Source organism: Chironomus tepperi, unplaced genomic scaffold, assembly GCF_022539635.2.
Source record: "Chironomus tepperi strain 1889 unplaced genomic scaffold, CSIRO-AGI_Ctep_v1 contig_298, whole genome shotgun sequence".
Taxonomy (NCBI): Eukaryota; Metazoa; Arthropoda; class Insecta; order Diptera; family Chironomidae; genus Chironomus; species Chironomus tepperi.
Window position 1 is genome coordinate 2,619,735 of NW_027226420.1, and position 19,805 is coordinate 2,639,539.

General features: G+C 34.4%; 5 protein-coding genes across 6 annotated transcripts; 1 reads left to right on the top strand and 4 right to left on the bottom strand.

The window, feature by feature from the left end:
- Nucleotides 1-1,094: 1,094 nt before the first annotated feature.
- On the bottom strand, nt 1,095-8,344 carry LOC139092338 (uncharacterized). Its single transcript, XM_070642687.1, has 3 exons — nt 8,254-8,344; nt 2,449-2,833; nt 1,095-2,385 (listed from the first exon to the last, which is right to left on the bottom strand). The coding sequence occupies exons 1-3, from the start codon at nt 8,342-8,344 to the stop codon at nt 1,095-1,097; spliced, it is 1,767 nt and encodes a 588-aa protein (XP_070498788.1).
- Nucleotides 8,345-12,947: 4,603 nt separating this feature from the next.
- LOC139092371 (uncharacterized) lies at nt 12,948-15,026 on the bottom strand. The gene is made up of 4 exons (XM_070642725.1): nt 14,652-15,026; nt 13,801-13,972; nt 13,448-13,744; nt 12,948-13,397 (listed from the first exon to the last, which is right to left on the bottom strand). Exons 1-4 carry the CDS (start codon nt 15,023-15,025, stop codon nt 12,999-13,001), a joined length of 1,242 nt encoding a protein of 413 aa, XP_070498826.1. The 5' UTR covers nt 15,026; the 3' UTR covers nt 12,948-12,998.
- Nucleotides 15,027-15,556: 530 nt separating this feature from the next.
- BORCS7 (BLOC-1 related complex subunit 7) lies at nt 15,557-16,898 on the bottom strand. Of its 2 annotated transcripts, none has more exons than XM_070642726.1 (4): nt 16,722-16,898; nt 16,544-16,661; nt 16,413-16,477; nt 15,557-15,637 (listed from the first exon to the last, which is right to left on the bottom strand). In XM_070642726.1, the coding sequence occupies exons 1-4, from the start codon at nt 16,840-16,842 to the stop codon at nt 15,624-15,626; spliced, it is 318 nt and encodes a 105-aa protein (XP_070498827.1). In that variant the 5' UTR covers nt 16,843-16,898; the 3' UTR covers nt 15,557-15,623. The 2 variants fall into 2 exon arrangements, with proteins under 2 accessions (XP_070498827.1, XP_070498828.1); XM_070642727.1 differs by lacking the exon at nt 15,557-15,637 and adding an exon at nt 15,850-16,358.
- A 49-nt stretch (nt 16,899-16,947) lies between these two features.
- PIG-Q (phosphatidylinositol glycan anchor biosynthesis class Q) lies at nt 16,948-18,790 on the top strand. The gene is made up of 3 exons (XM_070642498.1): nt 16,948-18,011; nt 18,070-18,185; nt 18,423-18,790. Exons 1-3 carry the CDS (start codon nt 17,006-17,008, stop codon nt 18,753-18,755), a joined length of 1,455 nt encoding a protein of 484 aa, XP_070498599.1. The 5' UTR covers nt 16,948-17,005; the 3' UTR covers nt 18,756-18,790.
- Mtr3 (exosome complex exonuclease Mtr3) lies at nt 18,758-19,738 on the bottom strand. Its single transcript, XM_070642499.1, has 2 exons — nt 19,526-19,738; nt 18,758-19,463 (listed from the first exon to the last, which is right to left on the bottom strand). The coding sequence occupies exons 1-2, from the start codon at nt 19,671-19,673 to the stop codon at nt 18,796-18,798; spliced, it is 816 nt and encodes a 271-aa protein (XP_070498600.1). The 5' UTR covers nt 19,674-19,738; the 3' UTR covers nt 18,758-18,795.
- Nucleotides 19,739-19,805: the final 67 nt, after the last annotated feature.

Below are 19,805 nucleotides of genomic sequence, written 5' to 3' on the forward strand. Positions count from 1 at the left end.
TGAATCGATATTTTGATACTTTTGTGCTGCTCAGCGAAGAATGTTTGCTCTTCAGAATATCAACATTTGACTTCTTTGTCTGAGGAACACGTGGGCCTTGAGTATGCTTATTGTTAAGCATAGGAAATGTCTGAAGCCAGCTGATTCCTTGGAAACTAAGAGAATATCAATTTTCGATCAATTTTAACTGTTTGAATCAATTTTACACGCTTGGCAGTTAACATATTTACTTGGTTCGCTGGTCGTACATATCAATTCACAGATCCATTATTTTGTGCAGTATCTGAGCTGAATGGAATTTGGGAATCAAGACATATATAGGCGAATTTGCGAGTGCCAAATAAAAGCTTCTGTAGCCGAGTGGCTAGGCAGTACACTATGTTTCGACTACCAGTTTTTTTGTGAGAACGTTGGTTCGATTCCCATCAGAGACTGATATCTCAATCATAATATAGACTGCTGTTGATATGACAAGAATTTGCACTATGCTCATGACTTTATAACTTGGTATTGGTGATTGGCAAGTGGTAGCCTGCGATTTGCATGCGGTAGATCGAAATCAATACTGCGACGTAAGTAAATAAGCTTTACGAGCCACATGGAGTTTGTAGATTTCTTATGGATATCTTCATCAAATCTATCGACCAGCAAACTGCACGTGTCATCAGGGCAACATTACCCCTTCCCTTTAATATTAGACACAACTGTGCTAATAGCGATTACGATGTTGCTGTTCGAGTTTGTGTACCTCGGGCTATTATTTGTGACAATCAATCTCCGGACACATCGCATACTAATCAAGCTGTCTATAAACATATTTATATGACCATCATGTACTTGTTCCCCTAGGCAAATCATATCACAATCACAACTCACACTTGATCGAAATTTGTTGATACAAAAGACAACAATCTAGTTCCACTGCAAAGCTAATAAATAAATACTTTATTTCAAAAATATGTAGGCTATAGATACATTTTTTATGGTTTTTTTGAGAATTCTCGTAAGAACTCATTTGCTCATTTTTTTATTGGATTTTTTGCTTCTTGCTAGTTAACATTCTAAGTACTTCTTGCCATTATTTCCATAAAACTTTAATAATGGTGAACATTTGGATAAGCTTTAACGTAATGATAGGTTGGGACTGCCTTAACTTTGTAGATAACAACAGGTTTAACCCATTTCTTCTTCAAATGTCTTTTTGAACGTGCAAGATGTGCTGAATGATGAGTGTCTTCATACTTGGAGTAGACCTTTGCAGCATAAGCTTTCTTAGGTTCTATCCTAGCGGTTGTTGGCTCAGTAGTTGTTGTTGTAGAAGTTCTTGGTGGTGGATATGGCAAAAGTTTGGCAGTTACAGGAGGTAAGGTAGTTTCAGGTGCTGGTGGTAAGGTTGTGATTTCTGGGACAACTGGTGGTGGATATGGATATAATTTAGGTGCGGCAGTTGGTGGTGGTAATGTGGTTGTTACTGGTGGGACATAGGGAGGAAGTGTGGTTGTAACAGGTGCGACGTATTTAGGCAATGGAGCAAGAACTGGTGGATCTGGTGCGATAACAACAGGAGCTGGTTCTTCAACAAATGGCACAACTGGTGGTCCATAGACTTCATGTACAACAGGAATTTCGCTCTTGACTTCTGGAATGATTGTGGTTTCTGGAACGGTTACTGGTGCGGCATATGGATATAGCTTAGGAGTAGGAGGTGGAGCAGTGGTTGCTGGTGGGACGTATTCTGGTAATGGAGCAAGAACTGGTGGCTCTGGTGCAATTACAACTGGAACTGGCTCTTCAACGATTGGTACAACTGGTGGTCCATAAACTTCATGTACAACAGGAATTTCGCTCTTGACTTCTGGAACGGTTACTGGTGCAGCATATGGATACAATTTAGGAGTTGGAGGTGCGGCAGTTGTAGCTGGTGGAACGTATTCAGGCAATGGAGCAAGTACTGGTGGTTCTGGTGCGATTACAACTGGAACTGGCTCTTCAACGACAGGCACAACTGGTGGTCCATAAACTTCATGCAGAACTGGAATTTCGCTCTTGACTTCTGGAACGGTTACCGGTGCGGCATATGGATACAACTTAGGTGTTGGAGGTGGAGCAGTTGTAGCTGGTGGAACGTATTTGGGTAATGGAGCAAGGACTGGAGGCTCTGGTGCGATTACTACAGGGACTGGCTCTTCAACGATCGGTACAGCTGGCGGTCCATAGACTTCATGTAAAACTGGTGGTTCAGCTGGTGGTCCATAGGTTTCATGAAGTGCTTGAATTTCATTTTTAACTTGTACTGCAACAGCTGGAACATCTGGAAGTGGGAAATTTCTGATTTCTGGTGGAGATGGAACGAATGCTGATTGATAATCCTGTGTTGGACAGATGCTGTAAATTGGGGAATATATTTTAATAATTATGACATATTAAGGCATAGCTAGATATGCATACTGTTCAGTAGTTGTTGCTGGCTCTTCAATACGGACTTGTGGAACAGCTGGTGGACCATATTCCTCATGAGGTGGACCATATTCTTCATGTGGTGGACCATACTCTTCATGTGTTTGCCAGTACTCTTCTTTTGGTGGTTTGTATTCCTCAGTTGGAGCTGGGTAGTCCCCAGTCGATGGTTTATGTTGTTGAGCTACTGGTGCATCCTCTGGATGTACAAAATATGCGGATGCACTGATTTGATCAATAGTTTGGAATACACCATCTAATGAGCCTGATTCACGTAAAAATCCATGTTGAGAGGTACTCGGAAGTTCAGGAAGACCGAATATTGGAAGTGGGTCAGCTTCACGCTTAGTTCTTTCTGGTGCAGCCAGAGAATGACCTACTAAGAGTAGGCCAAGTATTAAAAATTTCTGAAAGTATCAAAGTTAGTGATTGTTGAAGCTTAATTTGAATATTTATGCTTACCATTGTTTTAATGAGCTTGTGTTACTAATTGATAACTTAAATTAAAACTGTTGATGATTTGTGACATTGGCACTGCTTTTATATCCAGGAAAATATTGATTTTGTGGATATTTTTAAATTAACTTGTTTCTTACTTAAACTTGATATTCAGCAATGTCAATGCACTTGCAGCTATATTAAACATAGGAGCCATCTATGTCTATAAATCAGGTTCTGGAATTTTTCAGGTATGAATATGATTTTTGAGCTGTATGCAATATGATTCATGACATAATTGAAGCATTGTGGCTAATTATAGATTTAATTATTGTGCTCCCATGTCAATTAATTTAGAACTGGACACTTTTGATGCATATTTTAATATATGTGGCAGTGGTGGGCAACATATGTGTCGCGGTACAATATTTAGAATTGTCACAACACATCATTTGTGCTGTTTCGATCGTTGTGGAAAGCAAGATGTGCCTGGACAAAAAAAAGGTTGACCACCACTGACATATGATGTTGCTAGTCATGATTTTGTCATTGTTGCTTTCCATTGTGCACATAAAGTAAGCTTCTTTTTGTCATTCATTTAATTTTAATATTTCATGATGGAAAATTATTAGCTGTGAAATTTTTAATGCATAAATTTGTGTTAATAACATATTTTCAAAAAAAGAAGTAATGCATGCACCAAAAGTCATGGATAAATACAATTAGCAAACATAGCAACAGTTCACAGCAGTGGTGGACAACCTTTTATTTTTTGAGGTACAATTTGTGGCCGAAACTGCACACGACATACGTTTTATGGCATTTCCAATCATTTTAGGTGACACACTAGAGTGCCGTGGCACACAGGTTGCCCATCACTGACTTCCTGCCAACAAAATTCATCAAATCATACATTCACTTCCATAATTCATCATCAGGTACAATAATTATGCTTACAACCCCTAAACTAATCTATTGATAACATCTACTAATGATACAGTATGTTCAGCATTGTGCACTGGTCTTACTTAATTTTAAAGGCAAACAATAACGATACAAAATTGCATTTTAATTACATCATAATTTGTATATTGCATATGATGTAACGTAGAAATTAGTTTTAACCTCCTTCACCAAAACCAATGATTCATTAACATGTCATGTAGAAGCATGCCATAATTCATTGTATGTGGTTATACAGGAGGTGTTGGTTTTGAAGTAATTTTGTTATGTAATGTAAACATATTATCTACTAATTTTGGTGCCAGGTACTGTCTTGGTTTTGATATAATTATCAGTGTCTGTGCAGACGTTTAGTAGCTTGTCTAGTAAGTAATTAGTAATTGGTGGTTCTTGATGTTGAAAATTGTGTTAATCATCTCCGAGCAGCACAAATTGTTCACTTATTTACCTACTTTCTTGGCTATGACGCACTTGTACCCATTTGTGCGCGGATAGAACGTCTAAAGTCAGCTCTAGCCTTCGAGAGCTTCTGACAGTTTGGAATGTTAAGGACTTTAGCTTCTTTGGTCTTCCCTTGAGATCTCTTACCATCCACAATGTCCTATAATGTTCACTACGGTACGGCTAAGTCGGTGGATTAACAATAAGACACAAAGTAGCCATAATGACACCGTGACAGTCGATTTAGACCTATATTTACAGCCATATCCACATTGTGCTACTCGGTGCCAATTCCTGTGAATCTCAATACATCCGAAAACATGTTTAATATCATTAAATTAAGTTCATAGTTCCCTTATCCAGCCTACAAAACTGCTCTCGTCAATTTCATTAACATTGTCATCGCCTTAATTGAATCCAAACCTGTCTAATGAATTGAGAGCATGTATTCATGATGAATAATAAACAAGATCCATAATTTATTACATCAATTCAATTAGAATGAGCAAAAAAAACTGTGTACAGACTGGAAAAACTTTCAGCCATGTTGAGGCTGTTTAATTATTTATAAAATTTTACTCTTAGTGATATGTCTTTCTGATTTATTTTTATCATGTCCTCCTATTTTGTGGAGATTTTTTTTTTATTCTGTAGACTATCATGATAATTGAATCTACGTTGATGGGATGTAATTGATTTATAGACGATTGCTTTCATAATAAATATCAAACTGTATAATAAATGTCATTGGATTGTATGAATGATAATGTCAACTTGCTGGTTAAGATTTTTTGTATTGGTGAATAATGTTCATCAGCATATTACTCTGTTAGCATTGGGTTTTCTCGGAATAGAATGAAGAGTTTAGCGTAAAATGAGATGGATTGTCGCTTTTAGAGATGTATTAAGGAAATCGATTCCGAGCGACACAAGGCTTTGTTTGAAACAGGATTTCTAATATTGGTTCTTCGGACGGGATTGATATTTCATGAATTGTTGGATCTCTAGACTTCATCAGTGTGAAGACATCGGAAGCTAAATCTTGCGATCTGTCACAATCAATGGAAACAGCCAACCGGTTACTTACCCTTATGTGTCATTCACCTTGCGTCGCTAAGCTTCAAATGCAGAAATTCTTCAAATGCATGCTATCTGGCTTAAAACCTTATCATAAACTAAGTGACAACTAAAAAAAGTCTTGAATCCTATCTGGAATCTGTCATTGCATCAATGACTCTTGAAGTCACATCCAGTTCTCCATCCATATGGATGGAACTATCTACTCCAGTGGTCGACAACCTTGTGTCCCCAAAAGGGTTCGAAAATGCTTTGAACCGCTTGCCGCATGCCGCGATTTTGCTTGAGCCTTAACACTAATGTGTGCCGCATGAAATATAAGAATGTCCACCACTGATCTACTCTACATCACCCCTTGTCAATTTTTGAGTCAACCCCATTACCGTCACTTCCAGCTACGACCCTGATTTTTTTTTTATGAATATTTCAATCAGCACACATTACAAAGTTCATACGAGAACATTGAATTTAATGAAAACATAAGACTGTTGACATAATGAGCAGTATTTCCATTTTACTTCATGATTTCATTTACTTCATACATTGTAAATTTAAAATTTACATATCATTCGAAATGAGCAGCAAACATATGCACATATGATGAATATTCTGAGAATTTGAAAGTAATAAAGCGACGATATCGTTGACATATAATCATATTCTTAGAATTTCAGAACTGATGAGTTTATGTTGCATAATTAAAATCCTCTGATGTATTCCTGGAACTGAATGATGAAAACTACATTGGATGTTGTTGCTTGATTATGTGTCATGGTTCAATACAATGATAAAAGCTGTGTAGTGAGTTTTGTATAATGAGGAAGGTTTAAGTGAGCATTTTGCATTAGTTACTTGGAACTCCTGGTAGCTCAACTGATAAGAGGGATGGACATGTGATTATGAGGTCATAGGTTCGAATCTCACTATCGCTGTATAATGAGAAAATGCCCGTTTATCTCTGAAACCTTAATTTAAGCCCAAGCCGACTGGAGATCTGGAGAACCAATTGGAGATCATTTGGCAATTGGCAGGCGGAAGCTGGCGATAGAACCAGTTATAGGCGACATCTGAGAGAAGCCATGGATCATTGTTGATCTATACGGCCAGCGAAGTAAGAAGTAAGACTGGAGATCTAGTTTATCAACTTGAAATTAAGTCAAGTTGCCCAATCTGGAAAGGCACAGCCATAAAATGCGCTATATAGTCGATTAAATTCCTTTCTTCATTCATGTCACCAAAAAATGCTCAAAAAGCAAAAACATTTTAATGGATTTTAATCTGAAAAAATTTAAACATGATAACTCCATAACAGAATAGCCATTAATTATTGTTCAGGCACTGTTATTCATTCAGTCTGAACAATAAAACAAATTTTTTTTTTGCTGAGAATCAAGTATAATAAAAATTCAGTCAAGCAGAAAATAAAATGATTCATGAACATTAATTAACAGATAACACATTAAATACAATAAAAAAGGTATTAGCAGGATCATAATAGCTATACATTGAGTACAAAAAATTTAATGATCCATTATGAACAAGTTTATCATTTATTTATATTTTGAATATCATTTAATTAGGTTGTGCTGCGTAGCTCCCTTTTAGTTCTAACTAATCTTAGCCAATAAATCACTTCCATAGCTGGCTGCTTAACAACAATTTCAAACATGTGAACAAAGAGTTTATCCTTATTAGTCTAAATGCCTTTGGATGTGTGTATGCTCAGATGAATTGTTGCGGATACGTCTACACGCACTGCATCCTTATAAATCATTCGCATCTATTTCCAAACTAGACCAAAACCACATTCATGTATTTATAATTGCCGTTATGGGAAAAATAAAGGCCTCTTATGTAGAATTTATGCTGCTTCTAATGACTGCCTCTGCAGATCATCTACATAAATTTAAGTAATGCTCATGGCTTTTCGATTACTTCTTTTGCTTCCATACCTAAGGTAATCTTTGAATATGAAATCACATATTTGAATTCGAAATGGAAGTACTCCGTGAAATTTGAATTTTTATGATAAGGTTATTATCGATAAATTCACTTGACATATATATTATGCCTTATTGTCATGTAAGGAACGGGAAACTTTTGTTCATTTGAAATCTAATTTAATGTTTATGCTCATGTATTTTAGTATTGTTTGGCTGTATTTTTTTTAAGGACTGGATTATTGTGAGAAAGTGAAATTTGGAGTTGGTTTGACTGGATTTATTGAAATATGCTTCATGGAATCCAGTCAAACAAATATTTGATTTTAAGGCTCTTTCAGAGCCATGCCAGGAATGACCGCAAACAGGCTTAATAAATGAAAAACTAACCGCTTGCTTTCCCGAGCGACACAACGCTCTGCTTGGCAGCAATTTGGAAGCTCCTTACAGTTTGAAGTCTGTTAGGGCTCCGAATGGATCCTTTTACTTACTTTGTGTCGCTTTGATCACTTTATAACCTCTGTTTTTAGATGCTACAGTTAAATTTAGGGTTCGTCCGAGAATAGCAGGCCTGGATTTCCTGAATTTAAGATACTCAGGACTGTAGTTTTCGATTGTACTTTAAAGTTTGAAAAAGGCTGCAAGACAAATTCTAATTAAACTTACTCAAACATTGATTAAGACATTCAAGCTAGTATTAAAGCTCTATTAATCTCCAACCCAGTAAGACTTCTTCCAAATCCAATTTTTATTCATTTACATCCATTAATATTGTATTGAAAGCCCATCACGTGAAACGGATTAATCCAGAAATGCGTCTTAAGGGAGAAGAAGAATTCGTGACTTTTCAGCACTTCCTACGCATTCCACTCTCGAGTACGGAGTAAACTTTAACGTAAAGTGTGAACGAGAAAAGCAAAATATACGAAATATTTACTTTTATTAACTTGACGTGACAGAAATTCTTTATCGTTATTCCATGAAACAATTGCCTGTAAATAAATAACGTCTAGTCGTTCCTCACGCATTTTCAAAATGCTACAAAAAAAAAAAAAGTGGGGAGGAAGGAAGAAATTGTGCGAATTCTTTCGTTTAAAATATTTCCCTTTAACACGTTTAAGCCACCCTGTATAATCCAGAAACACGTGAGAATTAGGCGCTATATGTGCTGGATTCATTTTTGTACTGTTATGCAACTATCATGTTGTTCAACAAAATGTTGATGAGGGTAATATTATTGCGTGATAACATAGATACATATTAAAAGTAAGGAACGTGTATTAAGACATGAATTTTCTTCTTTGTTTTATGCTGCATATCCTGTGATGGATGTTTTCTGTTCGGTACGCATTTTATGTGACGTGTTTTTGTATGAATGAGTGAATGTCGACGGTGTGGATGAACAATTGAAGGTAAACAAGTTGGAATTCACTTGAGACAGTAGTTAAGCGGCAGTTCAGAAGTTAATAGATCCTCGACTCGTTCGAATGGTTCCTGGATGTGCCTTTCTACTATACTAAGGAGTTGTGAAACTTCTGAGTTTGTTTCGACGTTCTGTCAATCCTCAATACAGAATCTCAAACAAAAAGACAAACCGCATCATAATCCATAATTTCAACAGAATCACACTCAAAATATCTGCTCAAAAAACATAATAAAGGGCGTATAAAAAGTGACAACATGAATGGCTTTTCATAATATTGTTATTACATTAAAACAAGAGTCATTAAAAGTCATACAACGATAAATATGAGCTTTTTAACACAACACTTTTATGAAACGGTTAGCATACAACGTAAAGCTGTACTCTAGGTTGTAAACAAATTTATGGCAGTAAAAAAAATGCCTTTTGTGATATTAAGAGGCGTTAAAAGATTGAGGTAATCATTGTAAAGTATTAGGAATTATGTTTATTAGGAAAGGAAATTGGATGAAATGTAAGGAAAAATTGCAGGAAATGGAATAGAAAGCTGTTGAAAGTTGGGTTCTATCTAATAAATGATGCCCAAAGTAAAGAAATTGATCAAAATAATCTAATATTCGTGAAAATTGCATTCCTAGGTAGCCAAGGACTTGACTTTGTACTAGTCCTGGACAAACTATAAGCTACAACTCAAGACTACATGTCTGTCCATCTAAAATGTTGGAAACAGGTCAGCGCTTTTCCATCGAACCATAAAATGATCCAAAACTAATCAAAAGTTGATTAATCAGTTCCACATCCTTGTCTTTAACAGTTTTCAATAGCAACAAATCCATCATACCTGATTATTAACGTTGACTACAGACTTTAGCTCATTTAAGTCATAACTCTTAGCCATATCCAGCTGAGAGCACTTCATCAAACTAATTTGCAGCCATTTTCAGTTAGTAACAGAACAAGTCAGTAAATTTGCACGTTGGTGAAATTCGCACGAATAATTGCTGATTAATATTAAATGAATAAGTTAGTGCTCATTTTACTGAAATTATTTTTTAACGGAAATACAACAAAAAATCCATAATAATCTCAGATCAGAGCATCAAACTTGCTTTTCAATTTCAATTTTTTCATCTTACATTAATTCTCATTATAATTAATTAATGTGGAAAAACATCACGATTATTGCCAAGTGCCTTACTTTCTTCATGAATGATTAATGAAAATAACTGGAAATGAGAGGGAAAATAAATATTTTCAGGAATTTGAAATGAAGAAAATGTTTCCATTCATTGGAACGGTTTTTGACTACATCCATCCGTCGAACAGCAACAAAATGTTGAATGAGATGCCAAATGAGAAACATTTTTTAAAAAGAAAATTGTCTTGTTCTTAGGAAATATTATTATTAATGGCAGAAGCCTACGCAAGAGACATGCTTCTTTTACATTTATTAGTTGTTGCTGCGTTGGAGTTTGATGATTTTTGAAACATAAATGCCTGGAGGGTCCGCTTAGACAGAAAGAGAGAGTGAGAGAGAACGTTCAGTAGCACGAGTAGCTATGTATCTCAAGTTGAGTAGCTCCCTTAACAACCAATAACGCATTAGTAGCTTCATTCAATGTATTATTAAAGTCGATCAGACCTGTAGAAAAGAGCTCAGCTTATATGTGTATGGTTTTTGTAAGGTGGGCGAGTTCGGAACATATTCAGTCACGTCCTGTACTTAGCCTAACCACCTCAAGTATTCCTCGTGGTGGAGACCGTCAATCCAAGCCAGTCTGGTCAATACAGAGTGCGATGGCCTAAAAATCAGCCATCCTTAAACCAAACGAGAGAGTCGGACTTGTTATAGCCAGCTTTAGGCGCCATCTGAGTGAGACCATGGATCAAAACTGATCTGTAAGACCAGCGAAGTAAATAAGGCATCAAAACAAGCTCATTTTAAAGTTTCATAACATACAAACGCCTTTATCAAGACAAATTGAACTACCTTTAATAATTACCTTAGCTAGATAATTAAACAAATTTCGTGGAACTGCCTAATATTTTCCTTAATTCCTTATCATCCCACACATTTTACACATTAGCAGCCAATTAAAATTTAATTTCATTCTATTTACGAAGCTGTAATTAAAATTTAATTTTATATCTAAGAACTTCCTCGACTTTTAAAAATGGATGAGAAAATTTCTCCTCAGGAATCTCCATCGACTGTAATAACACGAGCATTAAGTTCCATAGAAACACGAAATTCTCCTACAGATTACATCCATTACGATTTTAATCTGTATTAGAATCCATAGTAAGTTTAAAATACCTTCAATAGATAGAAGTATGGAATGATTCCATTAAGTCAAAAGAGATTTTTTTTCGATTTAATCCTATTGAAAGCTTCTCCAGAGTCTAAATCAATATTGGATCTTTTATTAATGAACATAGTTGTTGGCGGATGAATTTTATGTTCTTATGGCAATAATGAATGCTTTCTTTTAGGATTTTAATTGGTAGAAATATTGTTTTACACATGATTGAAGCATCACTTCTGAATTTTTAAAAAAATATGATTCATTTTGGACTATGGAAAGCAGAATCAAGTGATTTAGGCACTAAAAAGCCACTAACAAGCAAAGAGATCACTTTTAGGAACTGTGGTGGTATTTTTGTACCATTTAAACTAACTTTTTGCCTGTTAAGGAGAATTAATAAAGAACAATTTGAAGGATTTTGGATGATTGACCGATTCTTGCCCTTGAATACCCAAAAAAACCTTAGGTGGAGATTCCTTAGAATTTTGACTATAATCAAAGCAATCTAATGTTTGTGTTCTGACCATCAAAATGCGTTGCATGTCATCTTTTGCCTTAAACCATATGGACCGACCTAGTCGTCAAATACAGTGGTCTTGTTGTCAACGCACCAAAAGACGGTACTCTAGCGACTACATCGTGCATCTCGAACGTTTTAATCAGAACTCGAAGTCGACTTTTTGATATCAAATATTGAGTCGTCTTCGAGGTCTGGTTATAATGTTGAAAATCTGTAATTTTGTAGATAAAATTCACAAAAATTCCAAGAAAAAATGTTCAAAATTCAAAAAAGTTTCCAGATAAACATTTTTAAATTATACTTTAAAAATAATATGATTTACGTCTATTTATTATCTAAGAACATTTCTGTCTCCAATATCGCGAACGAGTTCATTACGAAAAAAAAAAAGAATTCCCGCTTACACATTACAATCGAAAAAAGGAAAGCAAAACTCATTAAAAAGTTTTGTATTATTTTGATAGCATCAGTCCTATCGTTTATAAAAATTTTTAAATGAAAAACTCATTACATTCACTTGCACACATGGGAAAGAACAAGAGCCAGAAAAGCGACGGAAAGAAAATCAAACTTTTTTTATCATTCATTATATATTTTCCTATTCTGTGACTTTCGTAATTAATGGGAATATAAAATAGTACTGTATACATGATTCACGTGTATATGCTTTATTATAGGCTTCAAATGTCGGAGAAAGTTTTAATTGAAAACAAAAAAAAAATATTATGAGCAGCTTTAGACGTCTTTTTCGGTTCCATTTCTCGGAAACTTTTTTCTCTTCATTTAAACTACAAAACTTCTCCTTTAGTTTAGCCACAGCAAACACCCAAGAGAATTCAAAATGATCCATCATAGAAATTTTATTGCTATCCTTTTTATTATCACTTCCAATTTCTCAGAGACATTCTTTTAGTCGTAGAGAAAAAGGCTCAACAGAGACTCATGAGATAAACTTTATAAATTCGATTAGATGCTTTTAGGACTTCATTTAATGTCTGAGAATTTATATTAAAAGCTTTTGCTGAGATTTCTTGGAAATGATTTTGTTCAGTTGGTGGAATTTCGTACTGTTTTAAATTTAATTTAAAATATCCTTTCATTAGTGATTACCAGATGCTTTAAGTTGTTGAAATCCATTAGATCTGTGTCCTGGTATTTCCTCCTTTAGTGTTTAAACTAGAATTAAATTTTTCTCTAGAAATTCCATCTTTCACATTAAAAATTCGCGCCAAAAACTCAAGAAGTTCAATTATTGAACTTCACTTTGAATTTTGAACTTCCGTTGCTTTTCAAATCTTGAATGGCCGTTAATTTTCTAGTCGAAATTTTTAAATAAACTCAAAATTGTCCATATAAAGCTAAAAGAAACAAGTCAAACAAGGTTTAATTTTAAACACAATTTTATTTTTATAAAAATCTGCAGCAATCGCTTCCTAATTTTCCAAAAATCCTTTATGCATAAAAATCTTCAACTCATTCTTAATCATTTTTATGAATCTTTCTTGACTGAAAGTTTTTTCATTGAACAAGTTCACTCCGGATGTTAAATCATCGGATGTAAGAGTAGTCATGTCTAAAATCATAAGCGGATATAACAGCATTGCACACTGAACCTGTAAATGGCCACTTTTGAGCATTTCAATTTGAAGATCAAGCAACGATGGTGGCTGCTTTAGGTATCCAAATGTCTTCAATGATTCAACAAATTGGCTATGGTAGATTGCAAGAATTTCATTAAAACGGACAATTCGATCCTCATCATTGACAAAATTGTAAAGGAAGTAGCATATGTCGATTGCTGGCGTTGCGTATACTGGAATTTGGTAGTCGTACTAAGGAACAAATTAGATAAATATGGAAGTTAGAGACATAAACTACATACCATCAAAAAATCCTTAATTTTTCCACCTTCTTTATCCATTTTATACAGCACATTCTTAAAATGAAAATCTCCATGATTAAGGACATTATATGCACCAGTTCCTTTATTAGGTGTATAGATTTTGCAGATATTTGCATGTAAATTCTCCCTCATTTTCCTAATTGGCTCAATAAATTCCTCAAATCCTTCCCAATTTACCATCAATTTAAGCAATATATCGTAACTGTATCCATAAATCATATTTGCCCAGAATTCAACTTTAAAGATGCAGGCGTCAAATGGCGTCACATCGATTTTCTGGAATGGTGCATCTTTAGACTATTGTCTATAGAATATAACTACATCCTTATTACCTGTTCATCATTTAAATAATAGCCTGCTGCATGAAATCTAGCTAATCTTCTCAAAACAAGCTTTGAAACCTCAAAGTCTTCATGAATAGATTTGATTGATGTGTCAAATCCACTTTTATTGACATCTTCAAGTATTATGACTGGTTTGGGTGTCGTTGTCTGGTAGATTAATCTGTAAAGGTTAGGTTTGTGAATGAACGTTGTATTGTGAAAGTCAAGTAACAAAAGCATTCGTCGCGACGTCTTGACTACGGTCAACTTAGGGATGATGATGATGTCCGCCATGATGATGATCATGTCCACCATGATGATGATCATGTCCACCATCATCATCATCATGGACATGATCATCATCATCATGGACATGATCATCATCATCATGGACATGATCATTATCATGTGCAGCTCGGTTAAATAGTCAATTGATTAAAGTATACAGAAAAACCAGAACAATCTCACGTTCGCTAAGATCTTAATAATTTCTGGAAATTCTTATCTTAATACCAAAGATTGCTTCGGTTAAATCACGAATGTTTATCACTGATAACAAAAACACTGAATTAATCGATACAAGATTGTTTTTAAAAATACATTTTAATTAGAATGTATGGCGATAAGACGTCAAATCTAAGAAAATATTTGTTTAATCAATGCATTACAATGTGATTTTGTTCTTTGAAGATATGAAGGGTCGTTCACAAATTACGTTCGGTGGGAGGGGAGCATCAGCATTTGAGAACATTCCCAACTAGAGAGTGGACGTTTGGTACGTTCCGGATAATGCTCATTAGTCGACGTAGTCTAGACCATTCAGTATGTCAAGTTATCCACTCTCCCAATCATAATCTTACCTTGGACACAACTTATCTTCATATCCAGCATTATTGAACAAGTCTTGGATTTTATTCAAAACATTCAAATACATTGCAGTCTCACTTTTGAACATTGATGTTTCGCTCAAGCTTTCTATCGCTGAATCCGAAGTAGCAGGATGTGTTTTGATAATCATTGTCATTTCCTTCTCATCCTTTGAGAATTTTGATGTAAACTTTATTGTAGCTCGAAACACGGCACTGGCTAGATTTTCCCCTGGCGTTGTTGCTGACTTGAGTTCAAAGCTAGTAACTTTTGCTTGTGGATCGGACTCGTAGCTTTGAATTGCTTGATCGAAAAGATCTTGATCTAGCCATGACGGTAGATCCTTGGAAAAGTCAAGAACGTCCATTTAATACAAGTAATTTTTAGCACTAGACTGAACAAACTGAAGTTTAAATGCAGACTGAATCGCTTTAAGTCTGATCGAAATTATTTTATCCCACGTACTTTTGATGCATATGGACATTGATAAGATATTAGACAGAACTGAGTTTGAATGTATTTAATCGTGTTTTGACCTTTTTTCTAGGAATAAACTCCAATAATCCTTTACAACTTATTCAACATCCACTCATTATTCTGCTTTTCTTTTTATCTCTAGCATCTTTTATATCTACCGTCACGAAAACCGCTGATGGCACACAATACAATATTGTTTTCACTGAAAAAAGTTGCGATATCAGCAACAGCAGCACAAACTAAGCAAAACATTGGTTAAAAAAAAATACAAAAAGCTATTGACATTGTTTGTGTATAGTAAGGAATGTAACAGTCGGAGATGAGATCTCCTTCCACTTCTGTTGTATTACAAAGGAAATTATCATATTGAATGCTGAATTTTTGATGCCGTTCCAAAAAAAAAAGCTTTTTTTGTTTATTTCTCGCTGATTTTGACTCACCGACCTCAATCTGTCATTGAACTTTCATATTTATGTCATCTTAATATTTTATGGACGATATGCTATACAAAGAATATGAAAATAAAATTTAAAGTACTGTTTTGATGATCCGATTTATGATTCAAGTACTATGCACTCGTAAATTATGGAAAGCTTTCCATATTTTCATAAAGCAATATGATGAGGATAATGATCAAAAGATTGCTTGTTTTCTTTAGTATCCATTAAAATATGTCAAAAGCTGTAAGCGAGAGATTTAATTAAGACTGCTTAGTAGCTTTTTAATAATAGATGATTATTTTATTACTATACAGACAGAGTTGGAAATCATGATCAGGGGATGTAGAATCAAATCATTTAATGATGAGGTTTTACATGAACTGAATTGATTCTTTGGTTTTTTATGATTCTGTAAAGCACATACAGTGACAAGCTCAAGTTAAAATCAACTGATACCTGTTCTGAATAAGTTGTTGAACTCTTCTTCTGTATTTCGTCCAATATTGTTCCAGATCCAGTAATCTAATCATGATTTTTGAACTTCTGTCCTTAATTTAATAACAAGTTTACGATAGTGAGTATCATGAGAATATTTATGAATGCTAAAGCCCATCAATCTAATCGTTGCTCCATCCGAATGCCTTAATATGCTATCACATTGATTACAGCGAAAATACAAAATATGATATAGGGAATCTTAAAAAGAATATGAGTAGATAGCACAAGCTTTCCCTCGAGTGAGTGAGATGTTTTGATGCATAAGTTTAATTAAACATTAATAAACTAAAAGATTCCATTAATCATTAAGCATTTCAAATTTATCTCATCTTTCCATACTCGAAACAGCTTCTCGAACATTTCCTAATATATGACATCCTTCACGTATGGCGGCATGTTGATATCTAGATAGATTTATAATTGTACATGATAAGACGAATATGATTTATGGTGGAATATTGTATTCTTACCCTAATTGTTGTTGTATGAGTTGAATTTTATTCAAATTTGATGCAGTATTCTCTAATGCCGTCTCTTGCTGCGCTAAATGCTTTGCTGATTGCATTAAGATGTCATTGGATTTTGAGCCTAATTATGGTAATTTATGTCAAACATAGTAAGTCATGATAACTTTTTGATAATTCTTACCTCTAACAATTTGTCGTGCAATACTGGCTGTATTGTTGACATTGACTCCAACTCTATCAGCTAGTCGTCTTTTTGATTCATTAAATAATTGTTTTGCGTGGTCTCTTGATGCGATAGACATTGTTATTTAATTAAATTTTAAATTTGAAGAGATTTTCACTTTTTTGTTTACTTTTTTCACTTTGAATGTGTTGGTGAATGCATTAAAACTTCTACATAACGAACATCCAGCTGAGACAAGTTTCATGTTGTAAACAAAAAGAACTAGATCAAATTTGTATCAAATGGACATCTCTATATATTTGCCAAATAATTATAATAAATTTAAATATTTATATGGAAAGAAACGAGTGGAATTAAGGAACAAACAGGAAGTTTTGTCATACTATGTCACAAGATGTACAAATATCGAAGGAAATACCGGTGATTTGAATCTATTAGGATGTTGTGGAAGTGACAATTTACACAAAGGAGAATTTAACATAAGTACAAGCTGTGGAACTAAGAAGATAGAGGATATAAAGATATTCGACAAAAGATCCAGAACTGTATTAGTTTATTTTTATGATCCAGGCACGTTTAGTGACTTTAATGTGAATGATTATGAGCAGGAATCAATAGATCGACATTTCTTTCTGTATCTACCGTTTGTGCTGCAATCGCATCAGAACTCAAGAATGTTCAAATTATCCTTACTTCTGTTCACATTATTAGACAAGTCCTCGACATTCCTAGCTAAGTTGCTGGTTCCATTTTCATTACTATTCTACAAAACTGCAATTTATCATCATTCAAGAATTTGGAAGCAAGTATTGACTGAAAGGAGACTCAGAAATGGAACTATTGCATTCGACATTATTCTAGGAATTGCTGTATACATGCTAATAAGACATCTAGACAATCCAGAGGATTATTTCATGAATGTAACAGAATTCGTCCTTGATAAGCTCAGAATGCTACTTGATGAACTTGCTGGATCTCCTGTTGGTCTCAAATTAAACGTCCAACTTAATAATTTCCTGCATAGCTGCTTCATGTATCACGTGGACTTGTGGTGGAACTTCATAATCATTTTGGAACCTGCAATACACTACCTCTTTATGCCAATTAAAATATTCGGACTACTCGGATTTTCATTTCAATGTGCTATGCTGTGTGACATAATCACACTTATAACACTTCATGCTCATTGCTTCTATATTTATGCTGCTATGCTGTATAAAACTGAATTAATCAGTTTGCGGTCACTTTGGAGGATCGTTCTTGGAAGGAGATATAATGTCCTGAAAAGTGAGTTTAATTGTTGATTTGAGGAATGGATTGTTAATTAATGTTTGTGCATTTTCAGAGAGAATCGAGTCACAAGAATATTCAAATCGTCAATTATTCCTGGCAACATTGTTCTTCACAACGTTGCTGTTCCTACTGCCAACAATCATTATTTATTATGTAGTCTTTGCAATTGTGAGTATAACTTAATTAGAATTTGGATGGTTTTGAACTCAAATTTGAAACATTTGTAAGGTTTTTGAAAATCTTGAATTATATAAATTGAAAACCATACAATTTATTTTGAAACATTTGTATGGTTTCAGGTCATTAAAATTCAAATCACACATCAAAACCATACAACAGCCACTTAAACATTTGTAAGGTTTTCATATCAAATTAATTAATCACATTTTACTTCCTCCTTTACAGTTACGACTTATGATCTACATAATTACATACATCCTCATGAAACTCCAAAGAATCGCATTGATGCTGCCACTTTACACTTACTTAAGATGGCTCATTGGACTTTATCGTGACCTGAACAACATTTCGTTCAATTTACTGTCTTATGACTCATTAAACAACATCGAAGTTTATCAATTTGAACTAGAAGTACTAAAATCATCGCCATGGAAGTCTTCACCGTACAAAAAAGCATTTAAGGATAACTTTAGTCAACCACTTCCAATGGATAAATTTGCTATAAATTTGTTATATGGTGATTTGATGACATTCTTACCAAATAATGAAAATACGTAATATTGAGAAAATAGCAATAAATTCCTTAACTTTATTTACATCAAGATTCACGATGTTCTTTTATAATCTTCATGCTGACAACTTTTTTCAAATAGGTTTCATGGATTTTATTTATATCCAGCAGCTGCTTTTTGGCATCTTTCAATAGCTGAGGTTCAATAAAGCCATTGAATATAACTTGTGATATTTGATCCATAGAATTGAGGCTACTTATCGTGATTGTACCATGATTTTCTGGTGGATTTGTTGAATTTGCAATGTCTTCTTCCTCGGATGTTGGATCAACAACCATAATTCCGTCAATGAATGCAATTGTTGAGGATGTGATGATATCAAAGCAAGGAATACTGGCATCAATAAATGCCATGCCAGCAGCCATAACACCTGTTGATAACACAGCTCCATCGTCCTCAAGAACCATTATAAATACATCAATTTGGTAGTTTGGGAACTCATGAAGGCATACGAGTGATTCTAGTGCTGTTTTGATGCTAGTTGCTAGAGACTTTTCCTCATTTTCTGTTACAGACTTGCGGGTTTCTCTTGAGAATGGTGCATACTTAAAATCACAGTAGAGTTGACCTTTATCGTTGTATCGGCTGCTTTTGGCTATTTCCCGCAACTCAAAGACTCCACAAATTATTTTTGTATTTCCATTCTCTATGTAACATGATCCTTTAGCTTTTGTGATGGCATTTAGTTGAACAGCTGAAAAATCAACAGGTATATTAAAGAACTTCCTTGATAACAAGTTATTTAAGCTTAATTACCAATTTTCCTATGATCCAGCAACTCTCGATTATCACTTCGCTTTCCTGTGAATGCCTTCTTCTGTTTCTCATCTTTGTCAGCATCTATGAATTGTCTATATGAGAATGTATTATCTGGACCATTAATTCTCTTTGTATCAAACGGCATTGTTAGTTAAATACAGTTTTGAATACTTTTAACCGCATGTAAACAAAAAATAAATTTCAAGGGGAAAGAAAATTCGCTTAAAAGGTGCGGGAAAAAAATTCAAAAAAATTGTACAACGGACAAATTTTTAAC

What these genes read in the sequence shown, in the direction of transcription:
- LOC139092338 (XM_070642687.1), bottom strand. Translation starts at nt 8,344, where the DNA reads ATGCGTGAGGAACGACTAGACGTTATTTATTTACAGGCAATTGTTTCA. An exon ending in GTCACGTCAAGTTAATAAAA is followed by an intron (nt 2,834 to 8,253) that starts GTAAATATTTCG and finishes TACTCTTAGTAG; the next exon opens with GTCATTCTCTGGCTGCACCA. An exon ending in CCAGCAACAACTACTGAACA is followed by an intron (nt 2,386 to 2,448) that starts GTATGCATATCT and finishes CCCAATTTACAG; the next exon opens with CATCTGTCCAACACAGGATT.
- LOC139092371 (XM_070642725.1), bottom strand. Translation starts at nt 15,025, where the DNA reads ATGGACGTTCTTGACTTTTCCAAGGATCTACCGTCATGGCTAGATCAA. An exon ending in ATTATTTAAATGATGAACAG is followed by an intron (nt 13,745 to 13,800) that starts GTAATAAGGATG and finishes GCACCATTCCAG; the next exon opens with AAAATCGATGTGACGCCATT. An exon ending in AAATTAAGGATTTTTTGATG is followed by an intron (nt 13,398 to 13,447) that starts GTATGTAGTTTA and finishes TTTGTTCCTTAG; the next exon opens with TACGACTACCAAATTCCAGT.
- BORCS7 (XM_070642726.1), bottom strand. Translation starts at nt 16,842, where the DNA reads ATGTCTATCGCATCAAGAGACCACGCAAAACAATTATTTAATGAATCA. An exon ending in TGCACGACAAATTGTTAGAG is followed by an intron (nt 16,662 to 16,721) that starts GTAAGAATTATC and finishes TACCATAATTAG; the next exon opens with GCTCAAAATCCAATGACATC. An exon ending in CTCATACAACAACAATTAGG is followed by an intron (nt 16,478 to 16,543) that starts GTAAGAATACAA and finishes AAATCTATCTAG; the next exon opens with ATATCAACATGCCGCCATAC.
- PIG-Q (XM_070642498.1), top strand. Translation starts at nt 17,006, where the DNA reads ATGGACATCTCTATATATTTGCCAAATAATTATAATAAATTTAAATAT. An exon ending in GAGATATAATGTCCTGAAAA is followed by an intron (nt 18,012 to 18,069) that starts GTGAGTTTAATT and finishes GTGCATTTTCAG; the next exon opens with AGAGAATCGAGTCACAAGAA. An exon ending in ATTATGTAGTCTTTGCAATT is followed by an intron (nt 18,186 to 18,422) that starts GTGAGTATAACT and finishes CCTCCTTTACAG; the next exon opens with TTACGACTTATGATCTACAT.
- Mtr3 (XM_070642499.1), bottom strand. Translation starts at nt 19,673, where the DNA reads ATGCCGTTTGATACAAAGAGAATTAATGGTCCAGATAATACATTCTCA. An exon ending in GCTGGATCATAGGAAAATTG is followed by an intron (nt 19,464 to 19,525) that starts GTAATTAAGCTT and finishes TTGATTTTTCAG; the next exon opens with CTGTTCAACTAAATGCCATC.